Genomic DNA, 25,924 nt, shown 5'->3' with positions numbered 1-25,924 from the left:
CCGCCTCCCAGATTCGAGCAGTTCTCCAGCCTCAGCCTCCTGAATAGCTGGGACTACAGGCACATGCCACCATGCCCGGCTAATTTTTGTACTTCTAGTAGAGACAGAATTTTGCCATCTTGGCCGGGTCGGTCTCAAACGCCTGACCTCAGGCTTCCAAAGTGCTGAGATTACAGGCGTGAACCACCGCACCCAGCCAAATGTGTGAACTTCTTTAGAACAGGCACATTGCTTTTGCTAGTAATAGCCAAATTTTGTTAAATATTTATGTGTTAAGCAAAGTAGATGATTTTCAGAGTCCTAGAAGGTAGATGCGGTAATTGCCCACATTTTACTTTAAGAAATTGAAGCATGTGTGGAGAGGTTTAGCAAATTACTTAAGGTCATATCACTAATGAGATTATGAAATCAAGATTCTATCCCAGGCAGCCTTAGTCTCATTGTGCCCATAATCATTGCTCTGAACTATTGACTCAGCCCAGCATCTCTCCTTGGAGCCATCACAAGTCTGGTGACTAGTAGGTGCTCAATAAACATTGGCTGAACTTAAAGAGATTGAATACCTGTGAATGTGCAGCTGGGCTGACTTGAAAGGAATTTCCAGAGGTGGTTTTGCTGCTTCTATTACTGTGATGAGCGGTAGAGGCACGTTTGGCCTCCTGCCCACGTGGAATTTTGCAGTCAGAGTAAGTTGTCACCGCAGCCCTTCACTCCTTCTCTCCAAGACAAATGGAAACTTACTCTGTCCTTAAAACTTGTCTCCTCTAGCAGAAGCTTTTTCAAAGGCTCTGGTGCTGAGGCTGCAGGTGAAAAGTACCCTCCCATCCGTCACAGCAATGCTGCTTGGGATTGGAAAACAATTTGAAGCATCACATCTTCCAAGAGGAGTTTTCCTTTAAAATTTTTATGACAGAAAATATTCAGGCTGGCCGGGTGTCGTGGCTCACACCTGTAATCCCAGCACTGGGAGGCTGAGGTGAGCAGATCACTTCAGCTCAGAAGTTCAAGACCAGCGTGGCTAACATGGTGAAACCCCGTCTCTACTAAAAATACAAAATTAGCCGGGCGTGGTGGCACATGCCTGTATTCCCAGCTACTCCGGAGGCTGAGGCAGGAGAATCACTTGAACCTGGGAGGCGGAGGTTGCAGTGAGCCGAGACCGTGCCACTACACTCCAGCCTGGATGACAGAGCGAGACTCTGTCTCAAAAAAAAAAAAAAAAAAAAAATATGTATATATATATATATATATGCGCACACACACATGCTCTCTCTCTCTCTCTTATATGAGAAAATATTCAGGCCATTGTGGAGATCAGTATCTCAAACACCCTGAACACTCTGGGCCTCAGCTGTGGCTTTGCTCTGGGTGCTGGGCTCCATCTTTTGCCGTGGGTCTAGTCCCCAGTGAGCTCTCAGCCCTGGCCCTTCAGCCTGGGCTGGACCCTGCTTCCATGGTCAGCTTCACTTTCCTCCTTCACTCTTGCACATTGCCTCTTTGTTCCTGAACGATAGAGACGTGCCTTTCATTTTCGGAGGTGACCATGCCTTTTCAAGTACCTCTGCAGTTTAGCCTCCATCCGATTGCATTTGGGGAGAAGATGGAGGGTTGGAGGTGCGTTGTCTTCACAGTGTCAACCAGAAGTCCCACTTACTTGAAAAATAAGTAATTTAATTTTTCTGCTATCAAAGTCTGTTCAGTAGAAGAAAAAAATTTTGAAATCTTGAAAAAAGATAAAGAAAAATAAAAATCTATCACCCTTCAGAAATAGCAGCCACTGTTAATGTTTTAATTTGTATCCCAGTCTTATTTCTGGGGATTTAATTATACACATACACACACGTGACTAGAATCATACTTGTCAATATATCATAAGCAGTGTCTCAATTCCATGATTTCAGAATAAACAGGGTTCCAGCTTCTGTTCCTCGCTGCCTCCCCCCATCCCAGGAAGACTTGGAAGGTATTTATATCTATGAAGAGAGAAGCAGAAGCCTGTTCTACCTTCCCAGGGAAACAGAAAGCCCTTTGCAGAATATCAGTGCCGCAAATGGAGCAGCCAGTTTAGCAATGCACATGGCTAAGGGGGGATCATGTGCATGACTCAAATATCCAGACTGCGACATGTGACTGCAGGATGAAGTCATACTTCCTTTTACATCCCCCTGCTATGATCGCTGGAGCCCCCAGCAGCTTGATTGCCGGAAATTAGCTCCCATCGCAGTGGCTCCGGCTATTTCTGAGTTTCCCAGGAGCCGCCTCACGTGGACTCAGGGACTCGACCCTTGTGATTTTCTCTGTGGCCCCTGCTGCTGCTGCACATGCTGAAGACGCCCCTTGTTAGGACGCGAGGCTCCTGGGCACTGCTGCCCACCAGCGGTCATTGTCGCTCTGACTTGGGGTGGGGGCGGAGGCAGTTTCTCTGCATTGGTACTCAAACGCAGATGTGACAGCTGGGCCTCTGCCTTATATCCACACAACACAACTGAGGCCAGGCTAGAACTTTTTCATTGCCTGTCACCTCTGTATTAGTCCATTTTCATGCTGCTGATAAAGACATACCCGAGACTGGGCAATTTACAAAAGAAAGAGCTTTAATTGGACTCAGTTCCACATGGCTGAGGAGGCCTCACAATTATGGCAGAAGGCGAGGATGAGCAAGTCACATCTTACATGGATGGTGGCAGGCAAAGAAAGCTTGTGCAGGGAAACTCCACCTTATAAAGACATCAGATCTCATGAGACTTGTTCACTAACAAGAGAACAGCACGGGAAAGACCTGCCCCCGTGACTCAGTTATCTCCCACCGGGCCCCTCCCACAACTTGTGGGAATTATGGGAGCTATGATTCAAGATGAAATTTGGGTGGGGATGCAGAGCTAAATTGTTTTTAAATTTTTAAATGTTGACAAAAATTGTATGTATTCAAAGCAGACGACATGATGATTTGACGTACATATACATTGTGTAATGACTGCCACAATCAGATTAACATATCCACTACCTCCCCAACAGAGCGTGTGTGTGTGTGTGAGATGATGACACTTAAAGCTGCTTTCTCGTCCGATTTGAAGTAAACAGTACCATAGTATTGTTAGCCAGAATCCCCGTGCAGTCATCAGATCCGCTGAACTTACTCATCTTCTAAAAGAAAGTTATAAGATGTACCCTTTGACCAGCATGACCCGTCTCCCCTATCCATCCCCCCAGCCCGTGGCAAACCCCGTCTGTTCTGTGTTTCTAGGAGTTTATCCATAGAACTTCACTCACACATCCGCCTGTAGGTGAAGTCAGGCAATATTTGTCTTTCTGTGTCTGGCTTATCTGGTTTAATACAATCCCCTCCAGGTTTATCCATGTTGTCACAAATGGCAGAATTCTCTTCTTTTTTTATGGCTGAATATTTTTCCACTGCATATATGTGTGTGTGTACCACATATATTCCATATGTGGTATATTTATGTGTATGTGTATATAGAGATACCACATTTTCTTTATCCATTCATCTGTTGACAGACACCTAGTTTGTTTCCATATCTTGTGAATAATGCTGCAATAAGCATGGGGGTCCAGATAGCTCTTGAAGGTACTGATTTAATTTCATTTTTTTATTTTAAAGTTTCATTTTCTTTTTCTTTTTTTTTATTTTTTATTTTTTTGAGACGGAGTCTCGCTCTGTCACCCAAGCTGGAGTGCACTGGCCAGATCTCAGCTCACTGCAAGCTCCGCCTCCCGGGTTCACACCATTCTCCTGCCTCAGCCTCCCGAGTAGCTGGGACTACAGGCGCCCGCCACCTCGCCCCGCTATTTTTTTTGTTTGTTTGTATTTTTTAGTAGAGACGGGGTTTCACCGTGTTAGCCAGGATGGTCTCGATCTCCTGACCTTGTGATCCACCCGCCTCGGCCTCCCAAAGTGCTGGGATTACAGGCTTGAGCCACCGCGCCCGGCCTTATTTTTCAATTAAGTAATTTGAGACAGGGTCTCAGCTCTCACACCCTGGCTGGAGTGCAGTGATGTGATCACAGCTCACTGCAGCCTCCACCTCCTGGGCTCAAGCAATCCTCCCACCCTAGCCTCCTGAGTAGCTGGGACTTACAGGCATGCACCACCACACCTGGCTAGTTTTTATTTTTATTTTTATTTTATTTTTTTGAGACGGAGTCTCGCTCTGTTGCCCAGGCTGGAGTGCATTGGCCGGATCTCAGGTCACTGCAAGCTCCGCCTCCCGGGTTTATGCCATTCTCCTGCCTCAGCCTCCCGAGTAGCTGGGACTTCAGGCGCCCGCCACCTCGCCCCGCTATTTTTTTTGTTTGTTTGTATTTTTTAGTAGAGACGGGGTTTTACCATGTTAGTCAGGATGGTCTCGATCTCCTGACCTTGTGATCCGCCCGTCTCGGCCTCCCAAAGTGCTGGGATTACAGGCTTGAGCCATCGCACCCGGCCACCTGGCTAATTTTTAAAAATTTTTTGTAGAGGCGTAGTCTCACTGTGTTGCCCAGGTTGGTCTTGAACTCCTGGCCTCAAGGGATCCTCCCGCCTCAGCCTCCCAAAGAGTTGGGATTATAGGCCTTAGCCATCACACCCTGCCTTACTTTCTTTAGATACATATCCAGAAGTAGGATTGCTGGGCTCTGTATGGTAGTGCTATTTTTATTTGCTTGAGGAGCCTTCATACTATTCTCCATGGTTTACATTGCCACCAGTAGTGTACAAGAGCTTCGTTTTCTCCATACCCTCACCAAAACTTGTTTGTCGTCTTTTGGAGAAGGGCCATCTTACAGGTGTGCGGTGACACCTCATTGTGGTTCTGAAGGGCCATCTTACAGGTGTGCGGTGATGCCTCACTGTGGTTCTGAAGGGCCATCTTACAGGTGTGCGGTGATGCCTCACTGTGGTTCTGAAGGGCCATCTTACAGGTGTGCGGTGATGCCTCACTGTGGTTCTGAAGGGCCATCTTACAGGTGTGCGGTGACACCTCATTGTGGTTCTGAAGGGCCATCTTACAGGTGTGCGTGATGCCTCACTGTGGTTCTGAAGGGCCATCTTACAGGTGTGCGGTGATGCCTCACTGTGGTTCTGAAGGGCCATCTTACAGGTGTGCGGTGACACCTCATTGTGGTTCTGAAGGGCCATCTTACAGGTGTGCGGTGATGCCTCACTGTGGTTCTGAAGGGCCATCTTACAGGTGTGCGGTGACACCTCATTGTGGTTCTGAAGGGCCATCTTACAGGTGTGCGGTGACACCTCATTGTGGTTCTGATTTGCGCTTCTCTGGTGAATGGTGATGTGAGCACCGTTTCATCTCTCTGTAGGCTATGTATGTCTTCTTTGGAAAAATATCTATTCAGGTCCTTTGCCCATCTTCAAATCAGATTATTTGGGATTTTGGTATATAGTTTGGATATTAACTCCTTATCAGATATGTGGTTTGCAGATATCTTCTACTTTATAGGTTCTTTTCATTTTGTTGTTTCCTTTGCTGCACAGAAGCTCTTTCGTTTGACGTAGACCAGCTTATTTTGTTTTGCTTACTTTGCCTGTGCTTTGGTCACAGATTCAAAAAAATCGCTGCCAAGACCAGAGTCTAAAAGCTCATTCCCTATATTTTCTTCTAGGAGTTTAACAGATCTTACACTTAAGTCTTTAATCTGTTTCATGATAATTTTGTATATGGTGTGAGACAAGGGTTTAATTTCATTGTTTTGAAGGTAGATGTTCATTTTGCCCAGCACTAGTTGTTGAAGAGACGGTCTTTTCCCCGTTGTGTTTTCTCGGTGGCTGTGTCACAGATTAGTTGACCATATATGTGTGGATTTATTTCTGGGCTTTGTTCTGTTCTGATGGTCCATGTGTGTGTTTTAACGACAGCATCAAATGATTACTGTTGTTTTGTAATATAGTTTGAAATCAGGGACTGTGATACCTCCAGCTTTGTTCTTTCTCAATATTGCTTTAGCTATTCAAGGTCTTTTGTGTTTCCATATGAGTTTTAAGGTTGTTTTCCTATTTATGTGAAATGTCATTGGAATTTTGATAGAGATTACATTATATAGTATGGACATTTTAACAATATTATTTCTTCTAGTCCATAAACTTGGGATATCTCTCCATTTATTTGCAGGTTTTCTTTTTCATTTTATTTCATCAATGTCTGATACTTTTAAGCATATAAATCTTTCACTTCCTTAGTTAAGTTTATTCCTAAGTATTTTGTTTGACAAAATTCAACATCCTTTCATTATAACCCCCCAACAAATGAGGTTAGAAGGATGTACCTCAGCATAAGAAAACCGTATGTGACAAGCCTACAGCTAACATCATACTTAACAGTAAAAAGCTGAAAGCGTTTGCTCTAGGATGACGAACAAGACAACGATGTCTACTGCTGCCGCTTCTGTTCAGTATAGTACTGGAAGCCCCATTCAGAGCAATTAGACAAGAAAAAGAAATAAAAGGCATCCAAATTAGAAAAGCAGAAGTTAAATTATCTGTGTGTGCAGATGATATCATGTCATATAGAAAATCTTAAACAGATCACCAAAGCAAAACAAAACAAACCCACAACTGCCAGAACTAATAAGTAAATTCAGTAAAGTTGTCGGATGCAAAGTCAACATACGGAATCTGGTGTGTTTATATACACTGACAATGAACCATCTGAAAAAACAAATTTAGAAAAATCTCATTTATAATAACATCAGGGTAGAACTTTTAATAAAACTGTATATACAGCAGCGTAGGGATCATGGGAGAGAGATACGGCAGGGGGGACAACTTTTAGTGGCTACTACCAGATGAAGCTGCCTTCAGATGTGGCGTCCCCCTCCCGGAGTCCCGGTCTTCAGAGCACCTTTGGTAAGGGGCCTTCCTGCCTTGCTCGTGTCCACCACTCCCTTGAAAAGGCCAGCTTTCTGTCTCACCATGATTTACCTGGAGCCCCAGCCCAACAGCCATGAACCAAAGCATGGATCGTTTCATGCTGAAGTTGTCTTCTCCTTAGTTTTCTGGCAGGGACTGGTGTTGGCAGCAGTTGGGACTGAAAGAGGCCATAGCAGTTGGCTGCCTGGGCTCTGAGGTCCTCGGTGGGTTCCGAGGGGATTGGCAGGTCCATTAACTTAGCAGGGTGACATAAAGTGGAGACTGTTCCATGAGTCCTCTAACAGAGGCCGTTTGCATCTTCCTTTGTTGGAAATGGTCCAGTCCATGGCGTATCTCCTCATAGACTTTGTTTTAGAGCCAACAGGTGGGAACCTGAACCAGAAATTCAGTGAGTTATGGGAACAAGAGTACCCATCTTTTCCCCTAGCTTTCCTAGGTGTGAAGGAAAAGGCGGTGGCCAGTGATGCCAAGATGTGGGCCATGAAGTCAGGCAGACCTGGGCTTCAGTCCTGGTTTCACTAATAACTAGCTCTGTGCTAGACCAGTGACTCAGACTCAGTAAGGGAGAGTGGCAAATTCCTCTTCATCAGGGCTTATGGCACGTAAAAGTGAATGGGCCAACCATGGTCCATGGCCAGTAGTGCTAAAAATATTTCCTTTTCTCTTAGAGACATACATCTATGTTCTCTCTCCAGTAATCTAAAAATGAGTGAAAGAAAACCCATTTGTATATAAATGGCTATGGCTCACTAGGGCAAAGATCCATGCTCTCATTTTCCTCTTCCAAATCCGTAAGAACTGTAGAGGACAGTCCCATGCTCTGAGCAGCCCCCGGTTCGTGTATTTGACATGTATCTATCAGGCACACGCACAGACACACAGGTGACATCCTGCTTTTGTGGGACTGAGAGGGGCAGAACCTGTCAGACACTCCCTGGCAGTGCTCTCATGGACAGGCAAATACACTGCCTGCATCCACTCTGACCTTTCCGTTCCTTCATTCATTCATTCATTCTGTCCTTACACATTTAGTCCTGGGAATATATACTGAGTGTTTCTTTTGTACTTCCTTTGGATAAAATTGACCAGATTCGTGTCCTCCTGGAGCTGATCCTCTGGTTGAAGGAGAAGGACAACAAACAGGTCTACCTAGCATGCCACATGGTGGTCTGTGCTGGGGTCAGCCGTGATAGTTGAGCCAGAAGCCTCATGGAGTGTGGGGATAGGCATCGAGTCTGTCCAGGAACAGGGCATTCCAGGCAGAGGGAACAGGCTCCGGCTCTGTGGCTCCACCCACTTCATCATCCTCTAACGTCCCGGACCGGGCCCTGGACACCTCCAGCATCCTCTTGGGTCCCTCGTCCTCCCTGTTCCAGCTGCCCCAGCCTCCTTTCACTTGTCTCCTGTTACACGAGCCCCTGCCACATATCCCCTCTGCCCTGCCCTTTGCCCTACAGCTGCTTCCTTTCCAGGACTGTCTACTCTGACTCCTTTGTTTTCTTTTTTTTTTTAGATGGAGTTTTACTCTGTCACCCAGACTGGAGTGCAGTGGTGTGATCTCAGCTCACTGTAACCTCTGCCTCCCAGTTTCAGGCGTTTCTCATGCCTCAGCCTCCTGAGTACCTGGAATTATAGGCGCCCGCCACCATGCCCAGCTAATTTTTGTACTATTAGTAGACACAGAGTTTCACCGTGTTGCCCAGGCTGGTCTCGAACTCCTGACCTTAAGTGATCTGCCCACCTCAGCCTGGGATTACAGGTGTGAGCCACCGTGCCCAACCTCTGACTCAATATTTTGGTTCCAGATCAAACATCAAAGCTCAGCGAACCCAACCCCACTCCCAGGCATGGTGCCGCTGGCAAAACCAGGCCCCCTCCCACAGCCTCATCTCCCTTTGAAAGCCTATATTCCTATGGGTGATTATTGGCATCAGGTCGGCTGAGGTCCCCGAGGACTGAGCCCTGCGAGGTGGGGATCCTGCCTGGTTTTTTTCTCCATCATAGCCCCAGGGCCCAGCCCTGAGCTTGGTATACAGCAGGCTACCTGGTGGTGACTGAGGAGGTTCTGCCTGGGGGACAGTGGGGATTGGGAAAAGAGACCTGGTTTGAGGAGGGTCTTGAAGGAGGAGTACATACCCTCAACCTAGCGTCCAGTTCTCATCATGTCTCAAAACTAATAAAACAGCACAGGCAGTGTCAGGGGGTTGGAAAGCTGGTCTTTGGGCAGTTCCGGCCATGCCACTTTCAGAAGCATTGAGTTAAATGTCCAGAGACAGTAGAGCATGGGCTGAAATGGAGTGAACATAATGTGTGCACCTCAGTTCTCTCCGAGACACAGAGGCTGCTCTTCAGCTATAATTACGGTACCGTGGTGCCAGGTAAAGCAGCGACTGGCTGGGTCCAAACCTTTACGCTACATCCTTCTTTCAAAGGTCTGTGGAATGGTGCTGGCAATTCTTAGTAAATAATGCATTTCCTCTTGTACTAGTCTGTCTCATTTACATAACCCAGTGAACTGAAAAGCCATTTTTCTTGGGCTGAGTTATTCATCTTATTCTCGGCATTTGGCTGCAATAATATCCCTCTATCGGCACGGCCATACAGTAATTCAGGCATTTTGTTCTAGCAGTGAGGACACTTAGAGTTAATAACACATGAAGCCATTTCATTAAAAGGAAAGTTTTGTTAGGATACATTAACACAGGCCTTGAACCAAAACACAAATCATTTCATTCCCTGGCTATTAAGGAAGCAAAATGAATTGGGAACCCAAAACCATTTTTTGAAAAGTCGTTGTTATCCTCATGTCATCTAACTCTATCTGCATTCAACAATCTGCGTAAAGGGGATCGGGGTTTTAGAGAGTTGATAGCACTTGTTTTTCTCTGGGATGGAGAAGATGTGATATGGGCTTTGGGGGCAGCATATTACTGAAGGCCCAGTGCTAGTTCCACTGCTCACTCCCCGGGGGATAGAGAGCGCATTTTTTAGTTGCTCCACATCTGTTTTTGTTGTTGTTGTTGTTGTTGTGTTTTTTTTTTATTATACTTTAAGTTCTAGGGTAAATGTGCATAACGTGCAGGTTTGTTACATATGTATACTTGTGCCATGTTGGTGTGCTGCACCCATCAACTCGTCAGCACCCATCAATTCATTATTTATATCATGTATAACTCCCAATGCAATCCCTCCCCCCTCCACCCTCCCCCCTCCCCATGATAGGCCCCAGTGTGTGATGTTCCCCTTCCCGAGTCCAAGTGATCTCATTGTTCAATTCCCACCTATGAGTGAGAACATGCGGTGTTTGGTTTTCAGTTCTTGTGACAGTTTGCTAAGAATGATGGTTTCCAGCTGCATCCATGTCCCTACAAAGGACGCAAACTCATCCTTTTTTATGGCTGCATAGTATTCCATGGTGTATATGTGCCACATTTTCTTAATCTAGACTGTCACAGATGGACATTTGGGTTGATTCCAAGTCTTTGCTATTGTGAATAGTGCCACAATAAACATACGTGTGCATGTGTCTTTGTAGTAGAATAATTTATAATCCTTTGGGTATATACCCAGTAGTGGGATGGCTGGGTCATATGGTACATCTAGTTCTAGATCCTTGAGGAATTGCCATACTGTTTTCCATAATAGTTAAACTAGTTTCCAATCCCACCAACAGTGTAAAAGTGTTCCTATTTCTCCACATCCTCTCCAGCACCTGTTGTTTCCTGACTTTTTAATGATTGCCGTTCTAACTGGTGTGAGATGGTATCTCATTGTGGTTTTGATTTGCATTTCTCTGATGGCGAGTGATGATGAGCATTTTTTCATGTGTCTGTTGGCTGTATGAATGTCTTCTTTTGAGAAATGTCTGTTCATATCCTTTCCCCACTTTTTGATGGGGTTGTTTGGTTTTTTCTTGTATATTTGTTTGAGTTCTTTGTAGATTCTGGATATTAGCCCTTTGTCAGATGAGTAGATTGCAAAAATGTTCTCCCATTCTGTAGGTTGCCTGTTCACTCTGATGGTAGTTTCTTTAGCTGTGCAGAAGCTCTTTAGTTTAATTAGATCCCATTTGTCAATTTTGGCTTTTGCTGCCGTTGCTTTTGGTGTGTTAGACATGAAGTCCTTGCCCATGCCTATTTCCTGAATGGTAGTATCTAGATTTTCTTCTAGGGTTTTTATGGTATTAGGTCTAACATTTAAGTCTCTAATCCATCTTGAATTAATCTTCATATAAGGAGTAAGGAAAGGATCCAGTTTCAGCTTTCTACTTAAGGCTAGCCAATTTTCCCAGCACCATTTATTAAATAGGGAATCCTTTCCCCATTTCTTGTTTCTCTCAGGTTTGTCAAAGATCAGATGGCTGTAGATGTGTGGTATTATTTCTGAGGACTCTGTTCTGTTCCATTGGTCTATATCTGTTTTGGTACCAGTACCATGCTGTTTTGGTTACTGTAGCCTTGTAGTATAGTTTGAAGTCAGGTAGCGTGACGCCTCCAGCTTTGTCCTTTTGACTTAGGATTGTCTTGGCAATGCGGGCTCTTTTTGGTTCCATATGAACTTTAAAGCCGTTTTTTCCAATTCTGTGAAGAAAGTCATTGGTAGCTTGATGGGGATGGCATTGAATCTATAAATAACCTTGGGCAGTATGGCCATTTTCACGATATTGATTCTTCCTATCCAAGAGCATGGTATGTTCTTCCATTTGTTTGTGTCCTCTTTTATTTCACTGAGCAGTGGTATGTAGTTCTCCTTGAAGAGGTCCTTCACATCCCTTGTAAGTTGGATTCCTAGGTATTTGATTCTCTTTGAAGCAATTGTGAATGGAAGTTCATTCATGATTTGGCTCTCTGTTTGTCTGTTACTGGTGTATAAGAATGCTTGTGATTTTTGCACATTAATTTTGTATCCTGAGACTTTGCTGAAGTTGCTTATCAGCTTAAGGAGATTTTGGGCTGAGACAATGGGGTTTTCTAAATATACAATCATGTCATCTGCAAACAGGGACAATTTGACTTCTTCTTTTCCTAACTGAATACCCTTGATTACTTTCTCTTGCCTGATTGCCCTAGCCAGAACTTCCAACACTATGTTGAATAGGAGTGGTGAGAGAGGGCATCCCTGTCTTGTGCCAGTTTTCAAAGGGAATTTTTCCTTTTTGCCCATTCAGTATGATATTGCTGTGGGTTTGTCATAAATAGTTCTTATTATTTTGAGGTACGTTCCATCAATACCGAATTTATTGAGGGTTTTTAGCATGAAGGGCTGTTGAATTTTGTCAAAAGCCTTTTCTGCATCTATTGAGATAATCATGTGGTTCTTGTCTTTGGTTCTGTTTATATGCTGGATTACGTTTATTGATTTGCGAATGTTGAACCAGCCTTGCATCCCAGGGATGAAGCCCACTTGATCATGGTGGATAAGCTTTTTGATGTGCTGCTGAATCCGGTTTGCCAGTATTTTATTGAGGATTTTTGCATCGATGTTCATCAGGGATATTGGTCTAAAATTCTCTTTTTTGTTGTGTGTCTGCCAGGCTTTGGTATCAGGATGATGTTGGCCTCATAAAAAGAGTTAGGGAGGATTCCTCTTTTTCTATTGATTGGAATAGTTTCAGAAGGAATGGTACCACCTCCTCCTTGTACCTCTGGTAGAATTCAGCTGTGAATCCATCTGGTCCTGGACTTTTTTTGGTGGGTAGGCTATTAATTGTTGCCTCAATTTCAGAGCCTGCTATTGGTCTATTCAGGGATTCAACTTCTTCCAGGTTTAGTCTTGGGAGAGTGTAAGTGTCCAGGAAATTATCCATTTCTTCTAGATTTTCTAGTTGATTTGCGTAGAGGTGTTTATAGTATTCTCTGATGGTAGTTTGTATTTCTGTGGGGTCAGTGGTGATATCCCCTTTATCATTTTTTATTGCGTCTATTTGATTCTTCTCTCTTTTCTTCTTTATTAGTCTTGCTAGTGGTCTGTCAATTTTGTTGATCTTTTCAAAAAACCAACTCCTGGATTCATTGATTTTTGGAGGGTTTTTTGTGTCTCTATCTCCTTCAGTTCTGCTCTGATCTTAGTTATTTCTTGCCTTCTGCTAGCTTTTGAATGTGTTTGCTCTTGCCTCTCTAGTTCTTTTAATTGTGATGTTAGAGTGTCAAGTTTAGATCTTTCCAGCTTTCTCTTGTGGGCATTTAGTGCTATAAATTTCCCTCTACACACTGCTTTAAATGTGTCCCAGAGATTCTGGTATGTTGTACCTTTGTTCTCATTGGTTTCAAAGAACATCTTTATTTCTGCTTTCATTTCGTTATGTACCAGTAGTCATTCAGGAGCAGGTTGTTCAGTTTCCATGTAGTTGAGCGCTTTTGATTGGGTTTCTTAGTCCTGAGTTCTAGTTTGATTGCACTGTGGTCTGAGAGACAGTTTGTTATAATTTCTGTTCTTGTACATTTGCTGAGGAGTGCTTTACTTCCAATTATGCGGTCAATTTTGGAATAAGTGCGATGTGGTGCTGAGAAGAATGTATATTCTGTTGATTTGGGGTGGAGAGTTTTATAGATGTCTATTAGGTCTGCTTGGTGCAGAGATGAGTTCAATTCCTGGATATCCTTGTTAACTTTCTGTCTCGTTCGTCTGTCTAATGTTGACAGTGGAGTGTTGAAGTCTCCCATTATTATTGTATGGGAGTCTAAGTCTCTTTGTAAGTCTCTAAGGACTTGCTTTATGAATCTGCGTGCTCCTGTATTGGGTGCATATGTATTTAGGATAGTTAGCTCTTCCTGTTGAATTGATCCCTTTACCATTATGTAATGCCCTTCTTTCTCTCTTTTGATCCTTGATGGTTTAAAGTCTGTTTTATCAGAGACCAGGATTGCAACCCCTGCTTTTTTTTGTTCTCCATTTGCTTGGTAGATCTTCCTCCGTCCCTTTATTTTGAGCCTGTGTATGTCTCTGCATGTGAGATCGGTCTCCTGAATACAGCAGACTGATGGATCTTGACTCTTTATCCAGTTTGTCAGTCTGTGTCTTTTAATTGGAGCATTTAGTCCATTTACATTTAAGGTTAATATTGTTATGTGTGAAGTTGATCCTGCCTTTATAATATTAACTGGTTATTTTGCTTGTTAGTTGATGCAGTTTCTTCCTAGCCTCAATGGTCTTTACATTTTGGCATGTTTTTGCAATGGCTGGTACCAGTTGTTCCTTTCCATGTTTAGTGCTTCCTTTAGGGTCTCTTGTAAGGCAGGCCTGGTGGTGACAAAATCTCTAAGCATTTGCTTATCTGTAAAGGATTTTATTTCTCCTTCACTTATGAAACTTAGTTTGACTGAATATGAAATTCTGGGTTGAAAATTCTTTTCTTTAATAACGTTGAATATGGCCCCCACTCTCTTCTGGCTTGTAGAGTTTCTGCCGAGAGATCTGCTGTTAGTCTGATGGGCTTCCCTTTGTGGGTAACCCGACCTTTCTCTCTGGCTGTCCTTAAGATTTTTTCCTTCATTTCAACTTTGGTGAATCTGGCAATTATGTGTCTTGGAGTTGCTCTTCTGGAGGAGTATCTTTGTGGCGTTCTCTGTATTTCCTGAATTTGAATGTTGGCCTTCCCTACTAGGTTGGGGAAGTTCTCCTGGATGATATCCTGAAGAGTGTTTTCCAACTTGGTTCCATTTTCCCCCTCACTTTCAGGCACCCCAATCAGAGGTAGATTTGGTCTTTTACGTAATCCCATACTTCTTGCAGGCTTTGTTCATTTCTTTTTCTTCTTTTTTCTTTTGGTTTCTCTTCTCGCTTCATTTCATTCATTTGATCCTCAATCGCTGATACTCTTTCTTCCAGTTGATCGAGTCGGTTACTGAAGCTTGTGCATTTGTCACGTATTTCTCGTGTCATGGTTTTCATCTCTGTCATTTCGTTTATCACCTTCTCTGCATTAATTAGTCTAGCTGTCAATTCTTCCACTCTTTTTTCAAGATTTTTAGTTTCTTTGCGCTGGGTATGTGATTCCTTCTTTAGCTCTGAGAAGTTTGATGGACTGAAGCCTTCTTCTCTCATCTCGTCAAAGTCATTCTCTGACCAGCTTGGATCCGTTGCTGGCGATGGGCTGCGCTCCTTTGCAGGGGGAGATGCGCTCTTATTTTTTGAATTTCCAGCTTTTCTGCCCTGCTTTTTCCCCATCTTTGTGGTTTTTCTGTCTCTGGTCTTTGATGATGGTGACGTACTGATGGGGTTTTGGTATAGGTGTCCTTCCTGTTTGATAGTTTTCCTTCTGACAGTCAGGACCCTCAGCTGTAGGTCTGTTGGAGATTGCTTGAGGTCCACTCCAGACCCTGTTTGCCTGGGTATCAGCAGCAGAGGTTGCGGAAGACAGAATATTGTTGAACAGCGAGTATATCTGTCTGATTCTTACTTTGGAAGCTTCCTCTCAGGGGTGTACTCCACCCTGTGAGGTGTGGGGTGTCAGACTGCCCCTGGTGGGGGATGTCTCCCAGTTAGGCTACTCAGGGGTCAGGGACCCGCTTGAGCAGGCAGTCTGTCCCTTCTCAGATCTCAACCTCCTTGTTGGGAGATCCACTGCTTTCTTCAAAGCTGTCAGACAGAGTCGTTTGCGTCTGCAGAGGTTCTGCTGCTTTTTTGTTGTTGTTTTTTAGCTGTGCCCTGTGTCCAGAGGTGGAGTCTACAGAGACAGGCAGGTTTCCTTGAGCTGCTGTGAGCTCCACCCAGTTCGAGCTTCCCAGCGGCTTTGTTTACCTACTTAAGCCTCAGCAATGGCGGGCGCCCCTCCCCCAGCCTCGCTGCTGCCGTTTCAGTTAGATCACAGACTGCTGTGTTAGCAATGAGGGAGGCTCTGTGGGCGTGGGACCCTCCCGGCCAGGTGTGGGATATGTTCTCCTGGTGTGCCAGTTTGCTTAAAGCGCAGTATTGGGGTGGGAGTTACCCGATTTTCCAGGTGTTGTGTGTCTCAGCTCCCCTGGCTAGCAAAAGGGATTCCCTTCCCCCTTGCGCTTCCCAGGTGAGGCGATGCCTCGCCCTGCTTCAGCTCTCGCTGGTCGGGCTGCAGCCGCTGACCAGCACCGATTGTCCGGCACTCCCTCGTGAGATGACCCCAGTACCTGAGTTGAAAATGCAGAAATCACCGGTCTCCTGTGTCTCTCCCGCTGGGAGTTGGAGACTGGAGCTGTTCCTATTCGGCCATCTTGCTCCGCCCCCCATCCACATCTGTTTTAAGGCATACAAAGTTGCAGGGCTCGCCGGGTGCAGGGTGGCTCACGCCTGTAATCCCAGCACTTTTGGAGGCCAAGGCAGGTAGATCACCTGAGGTCAGGAGTTCAAGACCAGCCTGGCCAACATGGTGAAACCCCATCTCTACTAAAAATACAAAATTAGCCAGGTATGGTGGCTTGTGCCTGTAATCCCAGCTACTTAGGAGGCTGAGGCAGGCTGAGAATCACTTGAACCCGGGAGGCGGAGGTTGCAGTGAGCTGAGATCGCACCATCGCACTCCATCTTGGGCAAGAAGAGCAAAACTCTGTCTCAAAAATAAAATAAAATAAATAAATCGCAGGGCTTTTGTGAACATTGTGCATAACATGTCTGGCACATGGCAGGTGTTGTGAAATGGTACAACTTTTTCCGTATGTCCAAGAAACTTCCGATTAATACTAGTTTTCACTCTTGAATATTACAACATGCAGAAAAAAAGTATTTAGTTTTGAGGTGCAGGACTTTGGATCATGAAGGAGTTACGTGAAGTTTGAAACGGAGAGGGAGGCATTTGGCCTGTGCTGCAGGAAGCCTGACATGTTGGTTCCACATTCGCTGTGTGTCAGTGACTGTTTTATTTCTGAGTTCTCGCCGCCTTCATGTCAGCGGGTTTCTCTGTGGGGTCTGATCCTTGCAGGGGTTTACAATATCCATCAAGTATCTCCTACGAGGTCCTCCTCCTAAAACAGCACTCTCGCCCGGGAACCTGGGGGCTTGTGTGTCAGGGGCTGGATAAATGCCCAGGCGGCCTGCAGCCAACAGAGAGGTGCCCTGAGCTCGTTCTGAGTCAGAAGCCCAGGGAATGCTTCCCGGATTTTGTTTTAGTACTCAGAACCCACTCAGAAAGGTCATTTCCTGAACTCTGCTGTTGCTGTTGAGTTTTCTGGAAGCAGAGGGAATGCTTAGCTGCCCAATCCACAGAGCGTGCTTTATGTTTGTGTTTCCCCGCCTGCCTAGCATTTGACAATTAATTAGGCATGGTAATTACCTGCTTTAATTTCATGATTGCACATCCTATAATTAGCCCTAATTCTGTAATAGGGAAGTTCATGTACACAAAGGCAGCCGATGATGAAGGTGATAAGGGTTACAATATTAACAGCTGCCATTGCTTATTGCCTGCCAGGCATAGGCGAGGCACGATACCTCACAACCACCCAGTGACATTGGCACTGGCCTGTCTAACAGTTGAAGAAGCTGAGTCTCAAGGTGGGATGTCATCCCCAGGGTCACAGCAGCTGAAAAGGGAATTGTGAGGATGTGAACCCAGGCCTCCCTCCCTACACAGCTGTGCCCTTTCATGCTGCCTTTCTGCCTCTTGCAGGAGCACCTGAGATCTGACATGCTTTGGGCTAAAATGCCCATTCCTATGCTTGGCACACCCTCAAACCAGATTGAGGGCTTCAACCACTTAAAGCAAGCTTTTACATCTTCATTCTTTCTCTCTGTCTGCCTGACTCCCTCCCCACTTCTTCTTTTCCACCCCACTGTGGAAGTGCATGTTTGTGCGTGTTTATGTGTGTCTGAGATAAATTTTACCCTGGAATGTTGACTGCTTCGTTGTTAGATGTTTTAGTATGTGTACAAAATGTTGTCCTGAATATAACTGCCCAGTTCTCCTCCTCTCCCAAAGATTTAGCCTCTAGCACTATCTTCATTTATCCAAATGGAGACTCGGCTTGAAGAGGTGTTCAATTAACTTATCCAGGATCCCTTGTCTGGCAAGGGGTGGAGCTGGAATTCAAACCCATTTCTGTCTCAGGCCAGAGTCCAGTGTCTGGGCTCCCTCCTGATGCTGACATATGACGATGTGTCAGGTCCCCCTGGATGCGCACCCACAGAGCTTTGGCACCGCCTCCTGCCCCATCTATGGCCTGGCTTAGACCTCCCCGCCCCACGAGTTAGGGTGAAAGCTCACTCTCCCGAGGACAGTGAAGGCAGGGCTTTGTTGTGTTTTTGCTTTTAAATTCAGGATTAACATAAATATGATCAGTGTATAAATCTTAAGTTTATAGTTCAGTTAATTTCACTTCTGTATAGACATTCATAACCACTGCCCAGATATAGATCCTGGATGTTTCCAGCACCCAGAAGGCTCCTTTGTGCCCTGCACAAGACTCCTTTCTGCTGCCCAAGGTCACAAAGACATTCTGCCATGTTTTCTCCTCCTCGCTTTATGATTTCACTTTTCACACCAAAGTCTATGACCCCAAAAGACACGAGAGCAGAAGCCACACGTGTGAATGTTCATAGTTGCTTTATTCATCAAAGTCGCAACTGGAAACAACCTCCGTGTCCACCCCAGCACAACAGGTAGATACAAACAGGGAAATATTCATGCAGTGGAATACTATGCAGTAGTGCAAAGGAACTTGAGGGCCATACACAGCAACACAGCTGCATCTCACGTCCACAGTACTGAGTGAGAGAAACTAGACCCAGAGGAGCACACACTGATTCCGTTTAGGTCATGTTCAAAAACGGGGGGAAGGCTGGGTGCGGTGGCTCACGCCTATAATCCCAGCACTTTGGTAGGCTGAGGTGGGTGGATCAGCTGAGGCCAGGAGTTCAAGACCAGCCTGGCCAACGTGGTGAAACCCCGTCTCTACAAAAATACAGGCGTGGTGGCAGGCACCTGTAATCCCAGCTACTCAGGAGGCTGAGGCAGGAGAATCACTTCAACCTGGGAGGCGGAGGTTGCAGTGAACCAAGATCACGCCACTGCACTTTTAGCCTGGGCGACAGAGTGACTCTCCATCTCAAAAAAAAGAAGGGAAGGAATCTAGGGGATAGTGCTTAACATTGCAGGAGAGCACTATTGATTAGAACAGGGCACAGGAAAGTCTTATAGGAACACTCTGGTAGACGGTCTTCATCTTCTAAAAAGAAAGCGTTTCCTTGAGACCTTATCTGTGCTCGAGCTTGTTCTGGATGCTGTTCATTGATGGACTGAGGTTTTTGCATTTTCTTCTCCCCTTAACCTCCCTTTACCTCCACTGTTATTACAGACATTGTGAGGGTAATTCTTCTCAGTGGAAAAGAAATCTTCAGATTTGAACTTCCTCCTAAAATGAACAAGAGAGGGTTTGCCCCGATGCCCGATTACAGATATTACCCTCCGATTTAATCTTCTTTTACTGAGTCAAGGAGATCCGACATAAAGTGGTTTTTTATTGCTTGTTTTAAAAGAGAACTTGGTTGTGTCAGAAGAGGTCAACTCTTTTTATCCCTCCGAGGAATTATTATCTTTACGGCTCAAGCGGAAGGAATTGGGGCTGATCAAACTTAATTTGAGGGGGAGAGGCTTCTAAAATAACAAACAAAACAAAAGACTCTTAACAATTTGGGGCCTAAGCCCTTTGAAATCCTTGGTGAAATAAGCCCGTGATACAGTTAAGTATATATAATTCAGGGACAGGTTAATTTGCAGAGCAAGTTTCCTAACTTTGGATGTTTGGAGCATTATCGTTGTGGATCAGCCATTTGGGTAATTTCGGGTAATTTTAATGGCATTAGACTGGGTTCGATTAGATCCAAAGGGAGAGGCACAAATGAGATGAGATTGGACCGTCTGATAGCAAGGAGACCTTTCCGAGAACACGGGGTCTGCAGAGAGGTGCCTGGGCTTCAGGAGAACAAGGCAAGGGCTCCTGGTTCTGGCTACCCACATTGCTGGCACCTTCAGGATTCTAGGTGACTGCAGCAGACTGCTGTTGTCAGAGATGCTTGAACCACAGCAACTCCATCTTGAATAGGGGCTGGGTAAGATAAGGCTGAGACCTACTGGGCTGCATTTTCAGATGGTTAGGCATTCTAAGTCACAGGATGAGATGCGCAGTCGGCACAAAATACAAGTCGTAAAGACCTTGCTGATTAAACAGGTTGCAGTAAAGAAGCTGGCCAAAACCCACCAAAACCAAGATGGCGACGAGAATGACCTCTGGTCATCCTCACTGCTATACTCCCACCAGCGCCATGACAGTTTACAAATGCCATGGCAACAGCAGGAAATTACCCTATATAGTCTAAAAAGAGGAGGCATGAATAATCCATTTCTTGTTTAGCATATAATCAAGAAATAACCATAAAAATGGGCAACCAGCAGCTCTCGGGGCTGCTTCGTCTATGGAGTAGTGGTTCTTTATTCCTTTACTTTCCTAATCAACTTGCTTTCACTTTACAGTCTTGCCCTAAATTATTTCTTGGTTGAGATCCAAGAACCTTCTCTTGGGGTCTAGATCAGAACCCCTGTCCGGTAACACTGTGATAGAAAGTGTTAGAGGCAGAGGGCAGGTAGCCATGGGTTCAAATTCCTTATCTCCGCACCTACCTTGGGCCAGTGATCTGACCTCTCTGAGCCCATTACTTCATCGGAAAGGGAGTGTTCGTACCATCGGCCTTGCAGATTAACATGAGACTAGTCAGTGAGGTGCGTGAAGTGCCTGGGATAGGACTCAATACATAATAGGTGGGCGGATCCTGGGTGCAGATTTAGGCCTGATGAGTTGTAGGTACCTAGGGGATATCACGTCCTGGTCTGGAGTTTGTATCAGAGGTCCAGACTAGAGATACAGATTTTGGAGTCATTGGCCTAAACATGAAACATGCAGGCCTGGGAGTGCGCATGTGTGTTCCGGGAAGAGGCAGGGCGTGGGCAGGAGAGAAGGTGCCCATGTGGAAGGCGGAGAGAGAGCAGTTGGAGAAGAAGGGGGAGACTCAGGCCTACAGGGAGCAAAACCAGTGGGCTTTTACATGCCCTTTATGAAAAATGTAGAGTCAGAATTTATCACTCACAGGAGACAGACTTGTTTTTATTATTACGTTAAAGAGGTTTTAAAGACGCGTATTGACATTTCACTGATGCAAATTACAATGGCCATTCATCATTGGCGGCTTTACCCTGTGGGCTGTTCTTAACTCGGGTAATTTTTTAAATTGCATTGATCGCTCTCACTTCTCTGGTTTCGCTTGTGATGTATTATAGTTGCCGTATATCCTTGGAAGATGCTAGGGCCTGTAAAAGGCTGGTGAAGCAGTGCTCATGTTTTCTCTACTTGGTTACAATAAAGAAGGTGTACGCCCACATGTGCTGGTCCCATCTGGATGTGACCTTTTGTTCACTTGAGCTGACAATTGCAAGTCCAGATCTTGACCTTAGCCTACTAATTCCTAACCCAAGCCCAGTTCCTCCCCGTCTGTAGGGGGGCCTGTGTGGTCCTGGGCATAGCTGCACTGTTTGTATACCTGAATTCTTTCCATATCATTTTGGGTGGGAGATGCTGTTCTCAGCTCCGTTTTGCAGCTGAGGAGATGAATGACGAGAAAGGTTCCATGGCTTGTCTGACGGGTGAGTTTGTGCATTACTTCGGGGTTCTTGAAATTGCCCACTTGTCAATCACTGGAGAAGCTTTGGTTGCTTTGGGGATTCCTGGGCCTCACTCGGGTTGTTAATGTAGCCCTCCCAGTGGCTGGTAAGATTTGGAAAGGACTGTCCCTTTCCACACCAGATCTTGGATATGCTGGTGGAAAAATAACAATAATGACTTCTTGATTGTTTAGATTGGGGGTTATCAAACTCTTTCCGTAAAGGGCCAGAAAAAATACTTTTAGCTTTGCAGGCTGTATGGTCTGTTTCAGCTTCTTAACTCTGCTGTACAGAAGCTCCTTGACTTATGATGGGGTTATGTCCGGATAAGCGCATCGTAAGTTGAAGATATCGCAAGTTGAAAATGCATTTAATACGCTTCATCTAGTGAACAACATAGCTTAGCTGAGTCTACCTTCAACCTGTTCAGAACACTTAGATTCACCTACAGTTAGGCACAATCATCTAACACAAAACCTACTTTATAATAAAGTGTTGAAACTCATGTAAAATATACTGCACATCACTAGCCTAGAAAAAAGGTCAAAATTTGAAGTGTGGTTTCTACTGAATACTTGTTGCTTTTGTACCATTATAAACTTGAAAAATTGCAAGACAATTACCATCCTAAGTGAGGGACTGTCTTTATTGCAAAAGCAGCCAAAACAAATGAATGTGGCTGCATTGGGCCCATGGGCCATAGTTTGCCCACCCCGATCTAGAAAATTAGTATGATGACCAGAGAAGTGATTGAACTTGCCACTCTCCAAGGGATGTTTAGACTTTTATAAGAATATATCGGCCGGGCGCGGTGGCTCAAGCCTGTAATCCCAGCACTTTGGGAGGCCGAGACGGGCGGATCACGAGGTTAGGAGATCGAGACCATCCTGGCTAACACGGTGAAACCCCGTCTCTACTAAAAATACAAAAAAACTAGCCGGGCGAGGTGGCGGGCGCCTGTAGTCCCAGCTACTCGGGAGGCTGAGGCAGGATAATGGCGTAAACCTGGGAGACGGAGCTTGCAGTGAGCTGAGATCCGGCCACTGCACTCCAGTCCGGGCGACAGAGCGAGATTCCGCCTCAAAAAAAAAAAAAAAAAAAAAAAAAAAAGAATATATCATAAGCAGGTATGGGCCATTCAAGATATATAGGGTGACAGCCAGGCGTGGTGGGTCACGCCTATAATCCCAGCATTTTGGGAGGCCAAGGCAGGCAGATCATCTGAGGCCAGGAGTTCAAGACCAGCCTGAGCAACATGGCGAAACCTCGTCTCTACTAAAAATACAAAAAATTAGCCAGGTGTGGTGGTGGGCACCTGTAATCCCAGCTACTCGGGAGGCTGAGGCAGGAGAATCGCTTGAACCTGAACAGATGGCTGCAGGAAAGAATGACTAAATCAGGCAAGTGATGGGAACAACATACTGTATGTTATTTTCCCCAATATCAACAGAGATCCACAGCCCAATTAATAGCAGAGATGCATTTTCATGTTTCTGCCATGTGTGTATTGCAGCACTAACAGCGGAGGTTGCTGAGATCATGCCACTGCACTCCAGCCTGGGCAACGGAGTAAGACTCTGTCTCATTTTAATAAAAGGAAAAGATATGTAGGATAAGAACTGCATTCAGCTGCTCATACAAAGACCCCTCAAACATTACCTTGAACAAATTAGAGATGAATATTTCTCGCTTGTTGAAGAAGCCTTGAGTAACGGACCTGACTGTAGGTTTGGTGATGTGACGTCGACAATAATGGGATGACATTATTGCTCCTTAAGGTCATCAGAGACCCTGGGACTTCTGCAAACTTGATAAGCATTCTGTTTCTCCATCTCACTCCATCGAAAACATCTATCCATTCGTTAATTGAAACTTTGGTTGTGATTTGAGTCTCTAGTCCTTCCTCCTGTTCAGAGAATAATGTGAGGCATTCTATGGTCGCCATACTAGAGTTCGAACACATAATGTCTGTGTTTGGGGTTGATGGGTGGCTTTCACGTAGGAACAGAATTTATCACTTACAATAGAGATGCCTCTTTTCATGGTCATACAGGTTTTAAAGATGTGTATTGACATTCATGGAGTATAAATTACAATAACCCTTTATCCTTGGGGACTTTTCTCTCTGGGCTGTTCTTAACTCGTGTAATTTTAAAAAGTGGATTGATATCTCTCCTGCTTCTCTATTTTTCCTTGTGATGAAGTAGCTACTTGCCCCTGGAAGGTGCTAAGGCCTGCAAAAAGCTGATGAAACAGCCCTCACATTTTGTAGCCCCAGAGTATTCTCTAATGAGTCATAACTTGATTAAAATGAAGACATTCTATGTCCCAGTTATGCTTATCCCATCTGGACACGGCCTTCTGTGTAGTGGGGCAGATCTCAGCTCTGGCCCCCTTCCTTCTTTCTGAAACTGAATTCCACCTCGTCTTTGTGGTGGTCGGAGTCGTCCCAGGCGCCACCGCATTGCTCTCCAAACCACCTTTGGAGCGAGTTGCTGCTCTCAGCTCTGTTTTACAGATGAGGAAACAAGTGGCCAGAAAGGTTGACTAGCCTCTCACCAGCAGGCTGTTAGTACTGCAATACACACATGACAGAAACATGAAAATGCATCTCTGCTATTAATTGGGCTGTGGATCTCTGTTGATATTGGGAAAATAGCATACAGTATGTTGTTCCCATAACTTGCCTGATTTAGTCATTCTTTCCTGTAGCCATCTGTTCAGCCAGCACCAATGAGTCCCTGCTCTATGCCAGGAACTGGGCATCCAGTGGTGTGTAACACAGATGTGACTCCTGCTGCAACTGGTTTTGTTGGGGAAAGCATTGCCGAAATTCTAATCCTTTATAATAAGGGTTTTAAGAGGAATTTACGTTTTCTGTCTCTTTCTTGACAGGTCTACATCCGGATAAAAGACGATGAATGGAACATCTATCGCCGGTATACAGAGTTCAGGAGTTTGCACCACAAGTTACAAAACAAGTACCCTCAAGTGAGGGCCTACAACTTCCCACCCAAAAAGGCCATCGGAAACAAGGTACCGTCCCACGCCGGGAAGCTCACTTGTCACTGCCTACGTTAAAATGGATTATTTATTCTTCTTCTTAGTCCGTTACTTAAAAACACATGCTCCTTAAAGAAAAGTTGGCGGATATAGGGAAAAAATAGACAAAAGAAATAACCACTCATAATTCCACCACCTAAAGACATTGACCATTACATCGTGTGTGTGTGTGTGTGTGTGTGTGTGTGTGTGTGTGGGTGTGTGTGTGTGTTTGTGTATGTCCTCTCATTTATCTAGGGCAAGAAGTTGGAAAACGTTTTCTTTAAAGGGCCAGAGAGTAAATATGTTTGGCTTTGGAGACTGTACTATTTCAGAGGCAAATATTCACCTCTGCGAGGGTCCTGTGTAAGCCCCCATAGACAGTGCAGACACAAATGCGCGTGGCTGTGTGCCAATCGCATTTTATTTTTAAGAATAGATAGCAGCTGGATTTGGCCTGTAGGTTAGTTTGCCAACCCCTGTTCTGGACCGAAAAATGCTTTTCTAGTTTTCATCCATTGTTGTCAACTTGTGACTGTGGAGTCAAACTTTCTCAGAGGAGTTTGTTGTTGTTGTTGTTGTTGTTATATGTTTATTTGCCTCGTGAAGGCTAATGATTTATGGTGACCCAGTTTGCCTCTGTGTATTCATTCCGGTACCCTTGAGGAAGGAGGTGCTCGTCCTCTGCAAGCACTTTGTTTGATTGATTGCAATCAGTCAAATCAAATCGTTGGTTGATTAGTATTATTTACTCAGCAGTTGTTAATTGGGCACCAATTGTGTGTCATTGTGCAAGGGGCTGGGTCCGGCCCTGGAGAAGATAGACCTGTGTCTAGACCTGGCTTGGAGCCCTGTCAAATGGTCAGCTTCAGCCAGGAGGCATCATGATGTCACTCCTCATGTTTGCTTAGGGAAGCAGTTCTCTGTCATGGCTGCACTTTGGATCCCCTGGGGAGCTTTGAAAACCACTGAGGACTACCTGTGGCCCACCTCCGTCCCCATTCTGATTTATCTGAAGTGAGGCCTGGGCATAGAGGGGTTGAATAGTTGTCTAAGTGATTGCACTCTGCGGCCAAACTGGAGAACCTTTGGCTTAGAGTCAAGAAGGAGACAGAGACACTTCATCAATTTTGGTATGTGTTCAATAGCTTGGCAGGGACAGTCCGATTGGGAGGTAGAGCCATGACCTTTCTCAGGACGTGTAAGACATCGGGCATTGTATTGAGCATGATCTCTCTGCCATGGTCGTTCTCAAAGTGTGGCCCCAGCCAGCAGCAGCAGCAGCAGCCCCTGGGAGCTGGTTAGAAATGCACGTCCTTGGGCTCACCCTAGACTTGCTGATTCACAAGCTCTGGGGTTGAGATCCTGCAGTCTGGGTTGAACAA

At 45.1% G+C, this 25,924-nt stretch overlaps 1 protein-coding gene across 4 annotated transcripts in view; it reads left to right on the top strand.

Annotated features, from left to right (window-relative positions):
• The window catches only part of SNX29 (sorting nexin 29), a 617,391-nt gene that overhangs the window by 499,866 nt on the left and 91,601 nt on the right, over nt 1-25,924 (top strand). For all 4 annotated transcript variants that reach the window (XM_033236483.1, XM_033236482.1, XM_033236485.1 and 1 more), the window contains one exon: nt 24,393-24,533. In XM_033236483.1, coding sequence (XP_033092374.1) covers nt 24,393-24,533 — 141 coding nt within the window. The remainder of the gene's footprint in view (nt 1-24,392; nt 24,534-25,924) is intronic.

Source organism: Trachypithecus francoisi, unplaced genomic scaffold, assembly GCF_009764315.1.
Source record: "Trachypithecus francoisi isolate TF-2019V2 unplaced genomic scaffold, Tfra_2.0 Lachesis_group15, whole genome shotgun sequence".
Classification (NCBI taxonomy): domain Eukaryota; kingdom Metazoa; phylum Chordata; class Mammalia; order Primates; family Cercopithecidae; genus Trachypithecus; species Trachypithecus francoisi.
The sequence above is the reverse complement of the archived record's forward strand: the minus strand, read 5'-3'. Positions and strand labels throughout refer to the sequence as shown.